The sequence below is a fragment of the Rattus norvegicus genome, chromosome 11 (assembly GCF_036323735.1).
Source record: "Rattus norvegicus strain BN/NHsdMcwi chromosome 11, GRCr8, whole genome shotgun sequence".
Taxonomy (NCBI): domain Eukaryota; kingdom Metazoa; phylum Chordata; class Mammalia; order Rodentia; family Muridae; genus Rattus; species Rattus norvegicus.
The window spans coordinates 95,121,301-95,136,768 of NC_086029.1; the positions used below are offsets into that span (position 1 = coordinate 95,121,301).

Sequence of the window (15,468 nt, forward strand, 5' to 3'; positions counted from 1 at the left end):
ATATCTGGACATTGGTCTGGATTTATTTCTTCAGAAATGTTCCATATATGAAAGCTACATTTACATGATTAAAAATATGTAAAAAAATTGCTAAAATACGTTTATTCTGGATGGTCATATTTCTAGGTGATAAATCTAGTAATTATCTTTCTGGAGGACCTTGGGCTCAATTGCCAGAATAAATAAATAAATGTAGTCCCAATTTTCTCCATAGGATATTCTCAAAAATATATAATATATATAAGAGGTAAAGAATGAGAATTTTGACTTTGTACATATGCATACTTGTCTCCATACAACATTTCAAGAGCTGCTTCTGTCACTGGGGAAAATTCACAGCAACATGCATATTGATTAGATCTATATCTGACAGTGTAACTATTCTCAAGGCCGAGAACCAGGTCATAGTAGAAATCAGCAAAAGGATCTAATCTTCACAATGTAGACACATTCTCTTTTTATTCTTGATTTCAATTCCAATTTTATTTTCTTAAAAAGATATGCAATTTCAGAAGGAAACAAGAAATGATCCCTTCCTTTAGTTGAGTCTCAATTATACCTGACTTTCTATCATTTCATGATGCAAATCTCTCTCCCTTCCTCTTCCCTTAACCCTTCCCATTCCCCTTCCCCATCTGATACTCCTATTCTGGTATCCATATTCCTCATTCCACCAAATTTCTATTCTGCCCTCCATCTACTGAGATTCATGTATCCGCTTGTCCCTTCCTCTACACCTACGTTTTATGGGTTTAAAAAAACTATAGTTTGGTTAGCATGTTTTTAAGAGATCATACTCAAATATATGTGATCTTTCCAGGTCTGACTTACCTCATTCATCATGACTTATTTGGAGTCTCATCCATTGGCCATCAAGATTCAGGATTCCATTTTTTTTGACGTTTTATATATTTACATTTCAAATTATATCCCCTTCTCCCTTTAACCTGCTTCTATGAAGATGTTTCCACTCCCACCCCCATACCTTGGCATTCCCCTACAATGGGTTAATGAGCCTTCACAGGAGTTCCAACCATAGCCATGTAGCAAATACCAGGCGACTTTTCTCCCAGATCACCACCAACCTACATTCATTCATCTCCATTTAGACAGTCACAGCTTAAGGGTGCAAGATTCAGGGGTGAGGTGAGTAAAAGAATCAGAATAAGTGTACACTCACCGTGAATCTCTCCCAGAGTCTTTGAGTTGAGATTATTTCATCTGCTGCTCTCTCCTCACAACCTTATCACTTTCTTCACGGTACTGTTTACCATGTCTTGTGGCAGAATAGCAGCTCAGGTTCTCCAAGGTGAAATCATATCCTGCACTGCTCAATCAGAGTGAATTTGGGGGCTGACTGAGTTTCCTACCATGTCCCCATAGAGAAATATTACTTAATGTGGAAGGTGGCTGTGGAATGGGACTTAGGTCAGGGCTAATTCTAAGATTTCTCCTAGTTGTAAGTTAGGTATATAAGCTTGAGTAGAGGTCATTTTGAATCCTAAAGGAGAGACCCCAAGTTTGTTTTTTTTTTTTTTTTTTTTTGCAATCAGCAAGAGGGTTTATTGTCCGGATACAAAGGTACCTGCGGGTGTCTCAGTCAGCTCGGAAGGACTGGCGCACCCAGCAAGACTGGGGACGGGTTTTTATAGGGTTCTGGGGAGCAGAAGCAGGCATACAGAAGCAGATGCATGGTTACAGGGACTTGATTGGTGGATTCAAATGAGGCACGGATGCATGGTTACGCAGCAAAAGAGTACGTGCAGGCTGGGAGACCCCAAGTTATATAACTGAACTGTTGATAGTTGTTTAGGGAATTTTCAAGTTCATTTTATAGAATAAAAAAGAATTGAATGATTTAGTAAAACAAACCAACTTGTGGAGGTGAAAATATCAACTTTATTTTTTCAGGATGAGAGAAGACTGAAAGTGTGTTAAGCATATGCTGGATTGGGTACTTTACAGAACCCCCTGAATGCACCCTTTTTGCTATCATTTCTTTGTTGATAGGTATCAACTAAGGCCCTTATGCTTTTAGCTATTTTCCCTCATGAATTTTCTAGAAAAAGGAAACAAAGGGCTCTGGAAGCGTGTTTTCACTTTCCTTGCCTATTTAAGTTCCTTTAACATTGCTAAATTCTTTACGTGAAAGAAAATATTTTATCCCCTAATGATTCTGAAGAATGCTCATGCCCATTAGAGGGCAGTGCTTATCTGTTCTTGAGATGACAGAGCACCTGGCAAGTCCAAGTCATTCAGAAATCACTACTTTCTTTCACACACTTGCACAAGTATCAATGCCATGGAGGGCTACATTTTGTTCTTTCCTGCTCTTTGGTCCTATAGGCCATGTGAAGTAGTAAACACACAACTAGACTTCATAATTCCTCCTTAATTCCAAAGGAGAATTAGACAGAAGATATACATTTTCCAACAAGGGCATGTATTATTTTCATGGACAGTATACACATAGCATTTAAAAAATATTCAAGGGGCTGGGGATTTAGCTCAGTGGTAGAGCGCTTACCTAGGAAGCGCAAGGCCCTGGGGTCGGTCCCCAGCTCCGAAAAAGAGAACCAAAAAAATAAAAATAAAAAATATTCAAAAAATAAATATTTTTAATTTTGGTAACATAGTCTCAGGATATAAATGTTGATATCTTCTTTTCTATTAATAGGTTCCCACAGTGCTTCGTATCCTCTACTGTTACACAGAGGCATCTTTTAGGATGAAGATTTCACCAGCTACGTTTTCACCATTTCTTCAGAACTAATATGTAGCAAGCAGATGATAAACTATATATTGACCATGTTGTGTGTGTGTGTGTGTGTGTGTGTGTGTGTATGCTGTGTGTGTGTGTGCATGTGTGTGTGCATGTGTTTGCAAGCACAGAAATGAGTCTGCATATTTGAGGAGGCCAGAAAAGGACATCCAATCCTCTTGAGGTGTAACTACAGGATGCTTGATGCTCTGAGCTGTCTGAAGATACTAAGAACGAAACTCATATCCTCTGCAGAAACAGCAAGCATTCTTATATGCTGAGACTCACTCTTAACTCCAATCCTCTAATAAATTCTTACCTCCAAATGAACAAAATTATAAACTCCAGACTCCTACAGTAAAATAAGAGTATGCCTCTCAAACCAGGTATTGATTCTCTATGTAAAAGTGAAATGAGTTACCCATTGCTTTATTTGATATTTACAAAATTATATTAAGGGATAATTGATGTTTCAATCAGAATATTGGTAGGGGACATGTAAGTTCCTAAGTGTTCTCACTGTTGCCAGAGAGAGACTTAGTATTCATATACCAGACAACAGGACATAGTTGCACTGGGGTGTCATGGCTAAGGGCTTCCTTATGCACCCAGTCCTCTGCTGTTTTCCATTCATTATCACATTTTTATGGCCTGCCTTTTAGTGGTGACCACATTACCCTCATGTGTTCCCTCACAATTTCTCAGTCAGTCCCAGTTTGAAATAAAGGAGTAATTTGTACATCCACAGGAAGACTGTATTTGCATAGAGCCAGCATGCATGTAGAATCTCAGAGACATATAAGGAGGGCTGCCTAGGTATACCTTGTTCATTGTACTTAGGAGGCAAAATCTGAGTGTTTTCACCATGACATGGACTCTACTATTCCTTGCCTTCCTTCATCACTTAACAGGTGAATGAGTTTAAGCAATTATTGGATTGTAATTGTTTGTTTCTTGGGATGTTTAGCCTCTAGTTTTTACTGTGGATGGAATGACCTTGTTCTAACTGATTTTTATTATTTTCTTCTTATAGGGTCATGTGCCCAGTTTGTGCTTACTCAGCCAAACTCTGTGTCTACGAATCTCGGAAGCACAGTCAAACTGTCTTGCAAGCGCAGCACTGGTAACATTGGAAGCAATTATGTGAACTGGTACCAGCAGCATGAGGGAAGATCTCCCACCACTATGATTTATAGGGATGATAAGAGACCAGATGGAGTTCCTGACAGGTTCTCTGGCTCCATTGACAGATCTTCCAACTCAGCCCTCCTGACAATCAATAATGTGCAGACTGAAGATGAAGCTGACTACTTCTGTCAGTCTTACAGTAGTGGTATTAATCACAGTGATGTGAACCATGGAGGAAGTAAGACAAAATCTCCCCAGAGCACCAGCTGTGAAATCTATTGTGAAAAGAACTATGGCTGTTTCATGTCTTCAGTTAAAGTACTGCAACTGGCAATTTGTGTCAGACTTCTTTGCACATCTGAGGTCTTTAGCATCTCATCATCTCTGACCATGAGTTGTTTGCATATTTTCATTTTTCCCTCCACTGTGGTATCACTAACTCTCCATAGTGCTAAGTGCATCTGCAATATGGGAAACAACACACTTGGGAAAATCAACTCAAGTAATAAATAAGCTACTAAGAAGACTGTGGTTTTGACTCTTACTGGAGCCACTGTGATTCCAGCCCTAAGCAAAATGGGGTTGTCTACCAGGATGGAATTAATGGATTCCTGCTTTTTTGTGCCTGGATATCAAGGCAAGCATTGTGACTTGAAATTGAAATACATTGTTTCTGATCTCCGCATGAATGAGGCTGTACACAGCTATAGCTTGGCATTGTAAGAGGCCAGAAAAGGCCGCAGGTGATGATAACCTCAGTTGGAGTTGATAGCCCAATATTAAAGGGGTAATAAAAAGAAGCTGAGTATTAACTCCATGAAGAAGAGAGCCTAGTGATGAAGCCTAGTTGCAGCAGAAGGCCACAGAACATTGGAGATGCCTGTACTGTGGACTTACAACCAAGAACAGCAGAAGGAGTGGAGTGAAGTCAACCAGATTCTTGAATGCGGCAGAAGGTAGAGCTGGAGAAGTGAACCAAGCCCTTTGATGCAGTCCAGAAGATCCTGTGTGGATTCCAGACATTGGAAAAGGAAGCTATGAAACTGTAATTGCCACGGAGTCCTCAAGATGTTAGAGGTGAATGAGACCATGGATACTTATTGAGGAAAGCTGATCGCAGGGAGTAATGAGCCCAAGAGAAAAAAGTGTGTTAGAGTCATCAAAGCAGAAAGAAATTTGAATATCTTGAGAGTTCTTTGGCACTAGACATGAAAATGCAGAGTTTGGAGTTGCCACACATTAGACTTTTGGTCTGCTTTTGTTCAGTGTTTTCTGACTATGACATTTTGTAGTTGTAAAGTATATCCTGGGGTTTTCAATGTATGTGATGTGATTTTTGACAGTTAAGTGATTAGAACAATCTCAGAAGAGACTTCGAACTTTAGACCTTTATCATTGTTGAGATTTTGAAAGACTAATGGGACTTTTGAACTTGGACTAAAAGCATTTTGCATTGTGCTATTGCTAAGTAGGACCCAATAGATTGATGGGCTTGAACAAGCCTATGGGGACCAGGGAGTAGAGTTGGGTAGTACAAATGTGATTAGCCCACGGAGTGGCACAATTAGAAGGTATGGCATAGCTGGAGGAAGTATGTCACTGTGGGCTTTGATACCCTCCTACAATTACCTGAAATCCAGTCTCCTGCCTGCCTTAAGATCAAGACGTAGAACTTTCAGCCCATTAGGCTCAATCCCTGCCTGAACAGTATGATGTTTCCCACATTGATGATAATGTACCAAATGTCTGATCCTGTAGGCCAATCCCAGTTAAATGTTCTCCTGTATAGGATCCCTTGGTGATGGGGTCTCTTCACAATGGAAACCCAAACTGAAACAGGGGATTACCCTGAGTCTGTTGTCTGCCTGTGAATCCTAACTGGTCTGCATTGTCTGGCCAAATGGAGAAGTGAACCAAGCCCTTTGAAGGAGTCCAGGATATTCTCTGTACATCCCAGACATTGGAAAAGGGATGTGTGGAAACAGGAGGGAATTTGTTCCCAGTACTACAATGACTAGAGGTGCTATGATGTGTTGTTTGCACAGGAGACTCCCTCTTCTAAGAGGCATAAGTATGATGTTTTATTTCCCTAGCTATCTGACCCCAATTCCTAAGTGAAACATTAGACTGAATTCAAGTGTCTATTTTGGTGAGAGAGTCATATTCTAATGAGGACAAAACCTGGGTTATACAAAACTATAAAAGATCCAACTATGGACTATAAAGAAATATGAAGTCTGCACTTGCATACATTTACATGATAAAATCCACATACAGTGGGTATGCAAATGTCATAGAGCTCTTCCACTCCATGAACTATCCTTGATGTCTAAAGCTCTGAATGGTAGAAGACTGAAATAATGAAAGTTGATAAAGAATGCTCAGTGAAAGAGCCAAAGAAAATCACAAATTCTGTTTTATTAAAAATTCTATTATATATATTGTATATAACCTATACAATTATATAGAAGGGCTGTGCTCACATCAAAAGGATATGCAGCAATTAAACTCATGTTTTGCTGTAATGGGATAAAAGTGGGAATGAAGAAAGATATTTAAAAGACTAAGTAAATTTACTCATCTTATTGATTATAATAGCAGAATGAAAACAACTATCTGGGACAGATGGAGCATTCACACAATTTCTTCCTCACAATTTCACAATTTCTTGTAATATTCCAATTTCTATATTATTAAACTGCTAGTTTTGACATGGTCATGGTAGGGAGGAGTGAGTAGTTTCCACGCTGGAAGAGAGCCAGCAAGCAAGCCATGAGCTTCCATGAATGTCAGTGCTTGCTGTGGGAATGAGGCTAGTTTCTGTATATATAATTTTTGAACTTTGAATTCCTCCTTCAGGAAATAATCTCCCTGCCAAGTTTATTGGGTAATTGGCCAAATGAGTTATTTTAGTTATACTATGAAGAGTCTGGAAAAATCACTGTACACAGACACATGAATTAATGGGTAGAATAGAAGAACCAGAAATAAATTTTCTACTGAACCCATATATGTGTATATTTGTCTTTTCAAACCAAATAAAAATCATACTTGGAGTGAAAATAACCTATTCAACAATTGCTGGTGCCCAAACTGGATCTGAGCTTGCAGAAAATGGAATTTGACGTATATCTTTCACCCTGTTTGAAAATAAACTCAAAATGGATGAAAAACTTAAATTTCAACCCTAAAATATAGAAGATTTTAGAAGAAACATGGGAACTCTTGATAATATTGAAATTGACAAAAAAATTTTACATAGAACATCAACAGCACAGGGGCTAACTTTAAATATTGGTACATGTATACTTGAAAACAAAAAGTATCTGTGCAACAAGGGAAAGTCAGCAGAGGAAACACCCCACACAATAGGAGAAAAATCTGTAGCAGCCACAATTTAGAAGGGTCAAATACTCAAGAGTTTGCAATGATTTGAAGACATGAAATAGCACTAAAATTAAACTGCCCAATCAGCATGTAAGCAAGTGAGATGAAGAGAAATGTGTATTTGCAATAACTTTTTCTTAAAGTGTTCAATATCCCGAGTCATTAGGAAATTGAATATAAGAATGCTTTGGGATACCACCTCACCCACTCAGAATGGCTGCCATCAAAAGCTGACAATGAATGTTGGTGAGAATGCATAGAAGGGAAGCATTACTGTTGAGTAAACAAATTCATTAAGGTATTGTAAAAATCAGCCTAAAGATTTTGTAACAAGAAAAAGAAAAGTATAACATTATGATACAGATATTTTACTTCTGGGCAAATAACCAGAGAACTCCATATAATACCAGAGAGATATATGCATTTCATGTTTATTACAGCTTTATTCATGACAGTCAAACTCTGGAATCAACACAGTTGTGTTCCTGCAAAGAGTGGAATCTGAAAATCTCATACACACACACACACACACACACACACACACACACACACACACACCATTTAGCTCTAAAGAAAAATGAAGTTTAAAACCTTGCAAGAAAATTGATGGACTTAGAATGTACAACATTAATCAAAGTCATACAACTGCCTAGTTTTTCTCATATGCAGAATCTAGTCAATAATGTTTGAATTTGCACAAAAATGGGTTCAGTACATCATTAACAAAAGTGAATAAGAGACCCGCGGATCCCGGCCCACAGCAGCTCTCTGCTCCCAGACCCGGTGAGAGAGAGACCCAACCGCCTGGTCAGGTGGGCACTCCTGAGGCTGCAGAGCGGAAGAGACCACCAACACTGCTCACCCCTGCCCACATCCCTGGCCCAAGAGGAAACTGTATAAGGCCTCTGGGCTCCCGTGGGGGAGGGCCCAGGAGCGGCAGGACCCCTGCCAGAGACACCGCCAGACCCTGAAGGAAACAGACCGGATAAACAGTTCTCTGCACCCAAATCCCGTGGGAGGGAGAGCTAAACCTTCAGAGAGGCAGACAAGCCTGGGAAACCAGAAGAGACTGCTCCCTGCACACACATCTCGGACGCCAGAGGAAAAAGCCAAAGACCATCTGGAACCCTGGTGCACTGAAGCTCCCGGAAGGGGCGGCACAGGTCTTCCTGGTTGCTGCTGCTGCAGACAGCCCCTGGGCAGCACCCCACGAGCGAACCTGAGCCTCGGGACCACAGGTAAGACCAATTTTTCTGCTGCAAGAAAGCTGCCTGGTGAACTCAAGACACAGGACCACAGGAACAGCTGAAGACCTGTAGAGAGGAAAAACTACATGCCCGAAAGCAGAACACTCTGTCCCCATAACTGACTGAAAGAGAGGAAAACAGGTCTACAGCACTCCTGACACACAGGCTTATAGGACAGTCTAGCCACTGTCAGAAATAGCAGAACAAAGTAACACTAGAGATAATCTGATGGCGAGAGGCAAGCGCAGGAACCCAAGCAACAGAAACCAAGAATACATGCCATCATCGGAGCCCAATTCTCCCACCAAAACAAACATGGAATATCCAAACACACCAGAAAAGCAAGATCTAGTTTCAAAATCATATTTGATCATGATGCTGGAGGACTTCAAGAAAGACATGAACACACTTAGGGAAACACAGGAAAACATTAATAAACAAGTAGAAGCCTACAGAGAGGAATCGCAAAAATCCCTGAAAGAATTCCAGGAAAACACAATCAAACAGTTGAAGGAATTAAAAATGGAAATAGAAGCAATCAAGAAAGAACACATGGAAACAACCCTGGATATAGAAAACCAAAAGAAGAGACAAGGAGCTGTAGATACGAGTTTCACCAACAGAATACAAGAGATGGAAGAGAGAATCTCAGGAGCAGAAGATTCCATAGAAATCATTGACTCAACTGTCAAAGATAATGTAAAGCGGAAAAAGCTACTGGTCCAAAACATACAGGAAATCCAGGACTCAATGAGAAGATCAAACCTAAGGATAATAGGTATAGAAGAGAGTGAAGACTCCCAGCTCAAAGGACCAGTAAATATCTTCAACAAAATCATAGAAGAAAACTTCCCTAACCTAAAAAAAGAGATACCCATAGACATACAAGAAGCCTACAGAACTCCAAATAGATTGGACCAGAAAAGAAACACCTCCCGTCACATAATTGTCAAAACACCAAACGCACAAAATAAAGAAAGAATATTAAAAGCAGTAAGGGAAAAAGGTCAAGTAACATATAAAGGGAGACCTATCAGAATCACACCAGACTTCTCGCCAGAAACTATGAAGGCCAGAAGATCCTGGACTGATGTTATACAGACCCTAAGAGAACACAAATGCCAGCCCAGGTTACTGTATCCAGCAAAACTCTCAATTAACATTGATGGAGAAACCAAGATACTCCATGACAAAACCAAATTTACACAATATCTTTCTACAAATCCAGCACTACAAAGGATAATAAATGGTAAAGCCCAACATAAGGAGGCAAGCTATACCCTAGAAGAAGCAAGAAACTAATCGTCTTGGCAACAAAACAAAGGGAATGAAAGCACACAAACATAAACTCACATCCAAATATGAATATAACAGGAAGCAAAAATCACTATTCCTTAATATCTCTCAATATCAATGGCCTCAACTCCCCAATAAAAAGACATAGATTAACAAACTGGATACGCAATGAGGACCCTGCATTCTGCTGCCTACAGGAAACACACCTCAGAGACAAAGACAGACACTACCTCAGAGTGAAAGGCTGGAAAACAACTTTCCAAGCAAATGGTCAGAAGAAGCAAGCTGGAGTAGCCATTCTAATATCAAATAAAATCAATTTTCAATTAAAAGTCATCAAAAAAGATAAGGAAGGACACTTCATATTCATCAAAGGAAAAATCCACCAAGATGAACTCTCAATCCTAAATATCTATGCCCCAAATACAAGGGCACCTACATACGTAAAAGAAACCTTACTAAAGCTCAAAACACACATTGCACCTCACACAATAATAGTGGGAGATTTCAACACCCCACTCTCATCAATGGACAAATCATGGAAACAGAAATTAAACAGTGATGTCGACAGACTAAGAGAAGTCATGAGCCAAATGGACTTAACGGATATTTATAGAACATTCTATCCTAAAGCAAAAGTATATACCTTCTTCTCAGCTCCTCATGATACTTTCTCCAAAATTGACCATATAATTGGTCAAAAAACGGGCCTCAACAGGTACAGAAAGATAGAAATAATCCCATGCGTGCTATCGGACCACCACGGCCTAAAACTGGTCTTCAATAACAATAAGGGAAGAATGCCCACATATACGTGGAAATTGAACAATGCTCTACTCAATGATAACCTGGTCAAGGAAGAAATAAAGAAAGAAATTAAAAACTTTTTAGAATTTAATGAAAATGAAGATACAACATACTCAAACTTATGGGACACAATGAAAGCTGTGCTAAGAGGAAAACTCATAGCGCTGAGTGCCTGCAGAAAGAAACAGGAAAGAGCATATGTGAGCAGCTTGACAGCACACCTAAAAGCTCTAGAACAAAAAGAAGCAAATACACCCAGGAGGAGTAGAAGGCAGGAAATAATCAAACTCAGAGCTGAAATCAACCAAGTAGAAACAAAAAGGACCATAGAAAGAATCAACAGAACCAAAAGTTGGTTCTTTGAGAAAATCAACAAGATAGATAAACCCTTAGCCAGACTAACGAGAGGACACAGAGAGTGTGTCCAAATTAACAAAATCAGAAATGAAAAGGGAGACATAACTACAGATTCGGAGGAAATTCAAAAAATCATCAGATCTTACTATAAAAACCTATATTCAACAAAATTTGAAAATCTTCAGGAAATGGACAATTTCCTAGACAGATACCAGGTATCGAAGTTAAATCAGGAACAGATAAACCAGTTAAACAACCCCATAACTCCTAAGGAAATAGAAGCAGTCATTAAAGGTCTCCCAACCAAAAAGAGCCCAGGTCCAGACGGGTTTAGTGCAGAATTCTATCAAACCTTCATAGAAGACCTCATACCAATATTATCCAAACTATTCCACAAAATTGAAACAGATGGAGCCCTACCGAATTCCTTCTACGAAGCCACAATTACTCTTATACCTAAACCACACAAAGACACAACAAAGAAAGAGAACTTCAGACCAATTTCCCTTATGAATATCGACGCAAAAATACTCAATAAAATTCTGGCAAACCGAATTCAAGAGCACATCAAAACAATCATCCACCATGATCAAGTAGGCTTCATCCCAGGCATGCAGGGATGGTTTAATATACGGAAAACCATCAACGTGATCCATTATATAAACAAACTGAAAGAACAGAACCACATGATCATTTCATTAGATGCTGAGAAAGCATTTGACAAAATTCAACACCCCTTCATGATAAAAGTCCTGGAAAGAATAGGAATTCAAGGCCCATACCTAAACATAGTAAAAGCCATATACAGCAAACCAGTTGCTAACATTAAACTAAATGGACAGAAACTTGAAGCAATCCCACTAAAATCAGGGACTAGACAAGGCTGCCCACTCTCTCCCTACTTATTCAATATAGTTCTTGAAGTTCTAGCCAGAGCAATCAGACAACAAAAGGAGATCAAAGGGATACAGATCGGAAAAGAAGAGGTCAAAATATCACTATTTGCAGATGACATGATAGTATATTTAAGTGATCCCAAAAGTTCCACCAGAGAACTACTAAAGCTGATAAACAACTTCAGCAAAGTGGCTGGGTATAAAATTAACTCAAATAAATCAGTTGCCTTCCTCTATACAAAAGAGAAACAAGCCGAGAAAGAAATTAGGGAAACGACACCCTTCATAATAGACCCAAATAATATAAAGTACCTCGGTGTGACTTTAACCAAGCAAGTAAAAGATCTGTACAATAAGAACTTCAAGACACTGAGGAAAGAAATTGAAGAAGACCTCAGAAGATGGAAAGATCTCCCATGCTCATGGATTGGCAGGATTAATATAGTAAAAATGGCCATTTTACCAAAAGCAATCTACAGATTCAATGCAATCCCCATCAAAATACCAATCCAATTCTTCAAAGAGTTAGACAGAACAATTTGCAAATTCATCTGGAATAACAAAAAACCCAGGATAGCTAAAGCTATCCTCAACAATAAAAGGACTTCAGGGGGAATCACTATCCCTGAACTCAAGCAGTATTACAGAGCAATAGTGATAAAAACTGCATGGTATTGGTACAGAGACAGACAGATAGACCAATGGAATAGAATTGAAGACCCAGAAATGAACCCACACACATATGGTCACTTGATTTTTGACAAAGGAGCCAAAACCATCCAATGGAAAAAAGATAGCATTTTCAGCAAATAGTGCTGGTTCAACTGGAGGGCAACATGTAGAAGAATGCAGATCGATCCATGCTTATCACCCTGTACAAAGCTTAAGTCCAAGTGGATCAAGGACCTCCACATCAAACCAGACACACTCAAACTAATAGAAGAAAAACTAGGGAAGCATCTGGAACACATGGGCACTGGAAAAAATTTCCTGAACAAAACACCAAAGGCTTATGCTCTAAGATCAAGAATCGACAAATGGGATCTCATAAAACTGCAAAGCTTCTGTAAGGCAAAGGACACTGTGGTTAGGACAAAACGGCAACGAACAGATTGGGAAAAGATCTTTACCAATCCTACAACAGATAGAGGCCTTATATCCAGAATATACAAAGAACTCAAGAAGTTAGACCGTAGGGAAACAAATAACCCTATTAAAAAATGGGGTTCAGAGCTAAACAAAGAATTCACAGCTGAGGAATGCCGAATGGCTGAGAAACACCTAAAGAAATGTTCAACATCTTTAGTCATAAGGGAAATGCAAATCAAAACAACCCTGAGATTTCACCTCACACCAGTGCGATTGGCTAAGATCAAAAACTCAGGTGACAGCAGATGCTGGCGAGGATGTGGAGAAAGAGGAACACTCCTCCATTGTTGGTGGGATTGCAGACTGGTAAAACCATTCTGGAAATCAGTCTGGAGGTTCCTCAGAAAATTGGACATTGAACTGCCTGAGGATCCAGCTATACCTCTCTTGGGCATATACCCAAAAGATGCCTCAACATATAAAAGAGACACGTGCTCCACTATGTTCATCGCAGCCTTATTTATAATAGCCAGAAGCTGGAAAGAACCCAGATGCCCTTCAACAGAGGAATGGATACAGAAAATGTGGTACATCTACACAATGGAATATTACTCAGCTATCAAAAACAACGAGTTTATGAAATTCGTAGGCAAATGGTTGGAACTGGAAAATATCATCCTGAGTGAGCTAACCCAATCACAGAAAGACATACATGGTATGCACTCATTGATAAGTGGCTATTAGCCCAAATGCTTGAATTACTCTAGATCCCTAGAACAAACGAAACTCAAGACGGATGATCAAAATGTGAATGCTTCACTCCTTCTTTAAATGAGGAAAAAGAATACCCTTGGCAGGGAAGGAAGAGGCAAAGATTAAAACAGAGACTGAAGGAACACCCATTCAGAGCCTGCCCCACATGTGGCCCATACATATACAGCCACCCAATTAGACAAGATGGATGAAGCAAAGAAGTGCAGACCGACAGGAGCCGGATGTAGATCGCTCCTGAGAGACACAGCCAGAATACAGCAAATACAGAGGCGAATGCCAGCAGCAAACCACTGAACTGAGAATAGGTCCCCCTTGAAGGAATCAGAGAAAGAACTGGAAGAGCTTGAAGGGGCTCGAGACCCCAAAAGTACAACAATGCCAAGCAACCAGAGCTTCCAGGGACTAAGCCACTACCTAAAGACTATACATGGACTGACCCTGGACTCTGACCCCATAGGTAGCAATGAATATCCTAGTAAGAGCACCAGTGGAAGGGGAAGCCCTGGGTCCTGCTAAGACTGAACCCCCAGTGAACTAGTCTATGGGGGGAGGGCGGCAATGGGGGGAGGGTTGGAAGGGGAACACCCATAAGGAAGGGGAGGGGGGAGGGGGATGTTTGCCCGGAAACCGGGAAAGGGAATAACACTCGAAATGTATATAAGAAATACTCAAGTTAATAAAAAAAAAAGTGAATAAGAAAGGCTAAATGTACAGGAAAGTGAGAAGACACAGAGTGGACATGAGGTATAAAACAGGACATAAGTTGAAATGTTTTTCCAGTCTAATTCTGTGAGAGAATTTTTTCCTTGACTAGGGGACAGGTCCATAAAATATATTTGATATTGAAAAAGATTTCATTCAAATTTCCTACCCTGATGCTATAGAAGTTCCTTGAGTTTGTCTTATATCAAGTAAAGAAAGCAAGCAGCTCTTCATTCACAGCATGTCATTTGTGGAAAACTATTTAAAACCTGGCTGGAGGCTGTATGCTCTCTCCTTCTTATTTAGGTTGATGCCACTTAAAGACCTGCCTTTGTGTGATCTACCTTCTTCATGAAGAAACCTGAAGTAAATGAATGAATTGATATGTAAATAAAAGACTGGTTTAGTCTGCAAGAGATAAGGATGCAGAGAGAAAATCCTTTTTAATTTTTTTTTCTACTAAAATTTGAGCTGTCTGTAGATGTCTGGAGAGCAAACACAGATCTTTTAGAATTTCTTCTAGCAGCTTTCCAGAGAAACTTGTTTGAAGTGTGACACCGCTCTCTTAAATGATTTCTATCAGCTACCCTGAGAGAACTTCTCCAAGAACTAACACAGCTTTTTTACATTTCATCTGTCTTGCTTATTTTGGGCAGAAACATAAGAATTACTTTCAGATAACCCAAGATTTTTTTCTACCTTATTTTCTGACTTTGATCAGAAAACTCATGAACTCTCCAGAGAGATTTTAGAATTTTTTTTTTTAGCATAAGAGAGCTGCCTCTAGTGGGAAGTTGTTTCTGGAAAGACCTATCTCAAGCAAAAGGCTATCTAGTGCCAGTAGCTATCTACAGAGAGCTGTCTTGGGAGCAATGTTAAGCAGATTACAAAGCTGTCAGTTTGGACCCATGACATGACTTTGAATCATTCTTTTTGTAGCTTCCAAATACTGTTTCTCTCAGACAATCTCTCCAAGCTGAGACTTGTTAACAAACATAAAGATACGCCATGCCCAAACTTATGG

General features: G+C 39.6%; 1 protein-coding gene and 1 long non-coding RNA gene across 4 annotated transcripts in view; one reads left to right on the forward strand and one right to left on the reverse strand.

The window, feature by feature from the left end:
- Positions 1 to 15,468, forward strand: part of LOC134481033 (immunoglobulin lambda-1 light chain-like) — a 357,250-nt gene that overhangs the window by 62,251 nt on the left and 279,531 nt on the right. The window contains exons 1-2 of one of the 3 annotated variants that reach the window (XM_063270870.1): positions 3,550 to 3,672; positions 3,795 to 4,101. The exons of 1 other annotated variant lie outside the window; for it this stretch is intronic. In XM_063270870.1, the coding sequence (XP_063126940.1) occupies positions 3,627 to 3,672; positions 3,795 to 4,101 (353 nt within the window). In that variant the 5' untranslated portion in view covers positions 3,550 to 3,626. Of the gene's footprint in view, positions 1 to 3,549; positions 3,673 to 3,794; positions 4,102 to 15,468 lie in introns of those variants that run through there. One more of the 3 variants, XM_063270873.1, reaches the window with a different exon arrangement.
- Positions 1 to 15,468, reverse strand: part of LOC134481036 (uncharacterized) — a 121,654-nt gene that overhangs the window by 45,128 nt on the left and 61,058 nt on the right. The window lies entirely within an intron of this gene.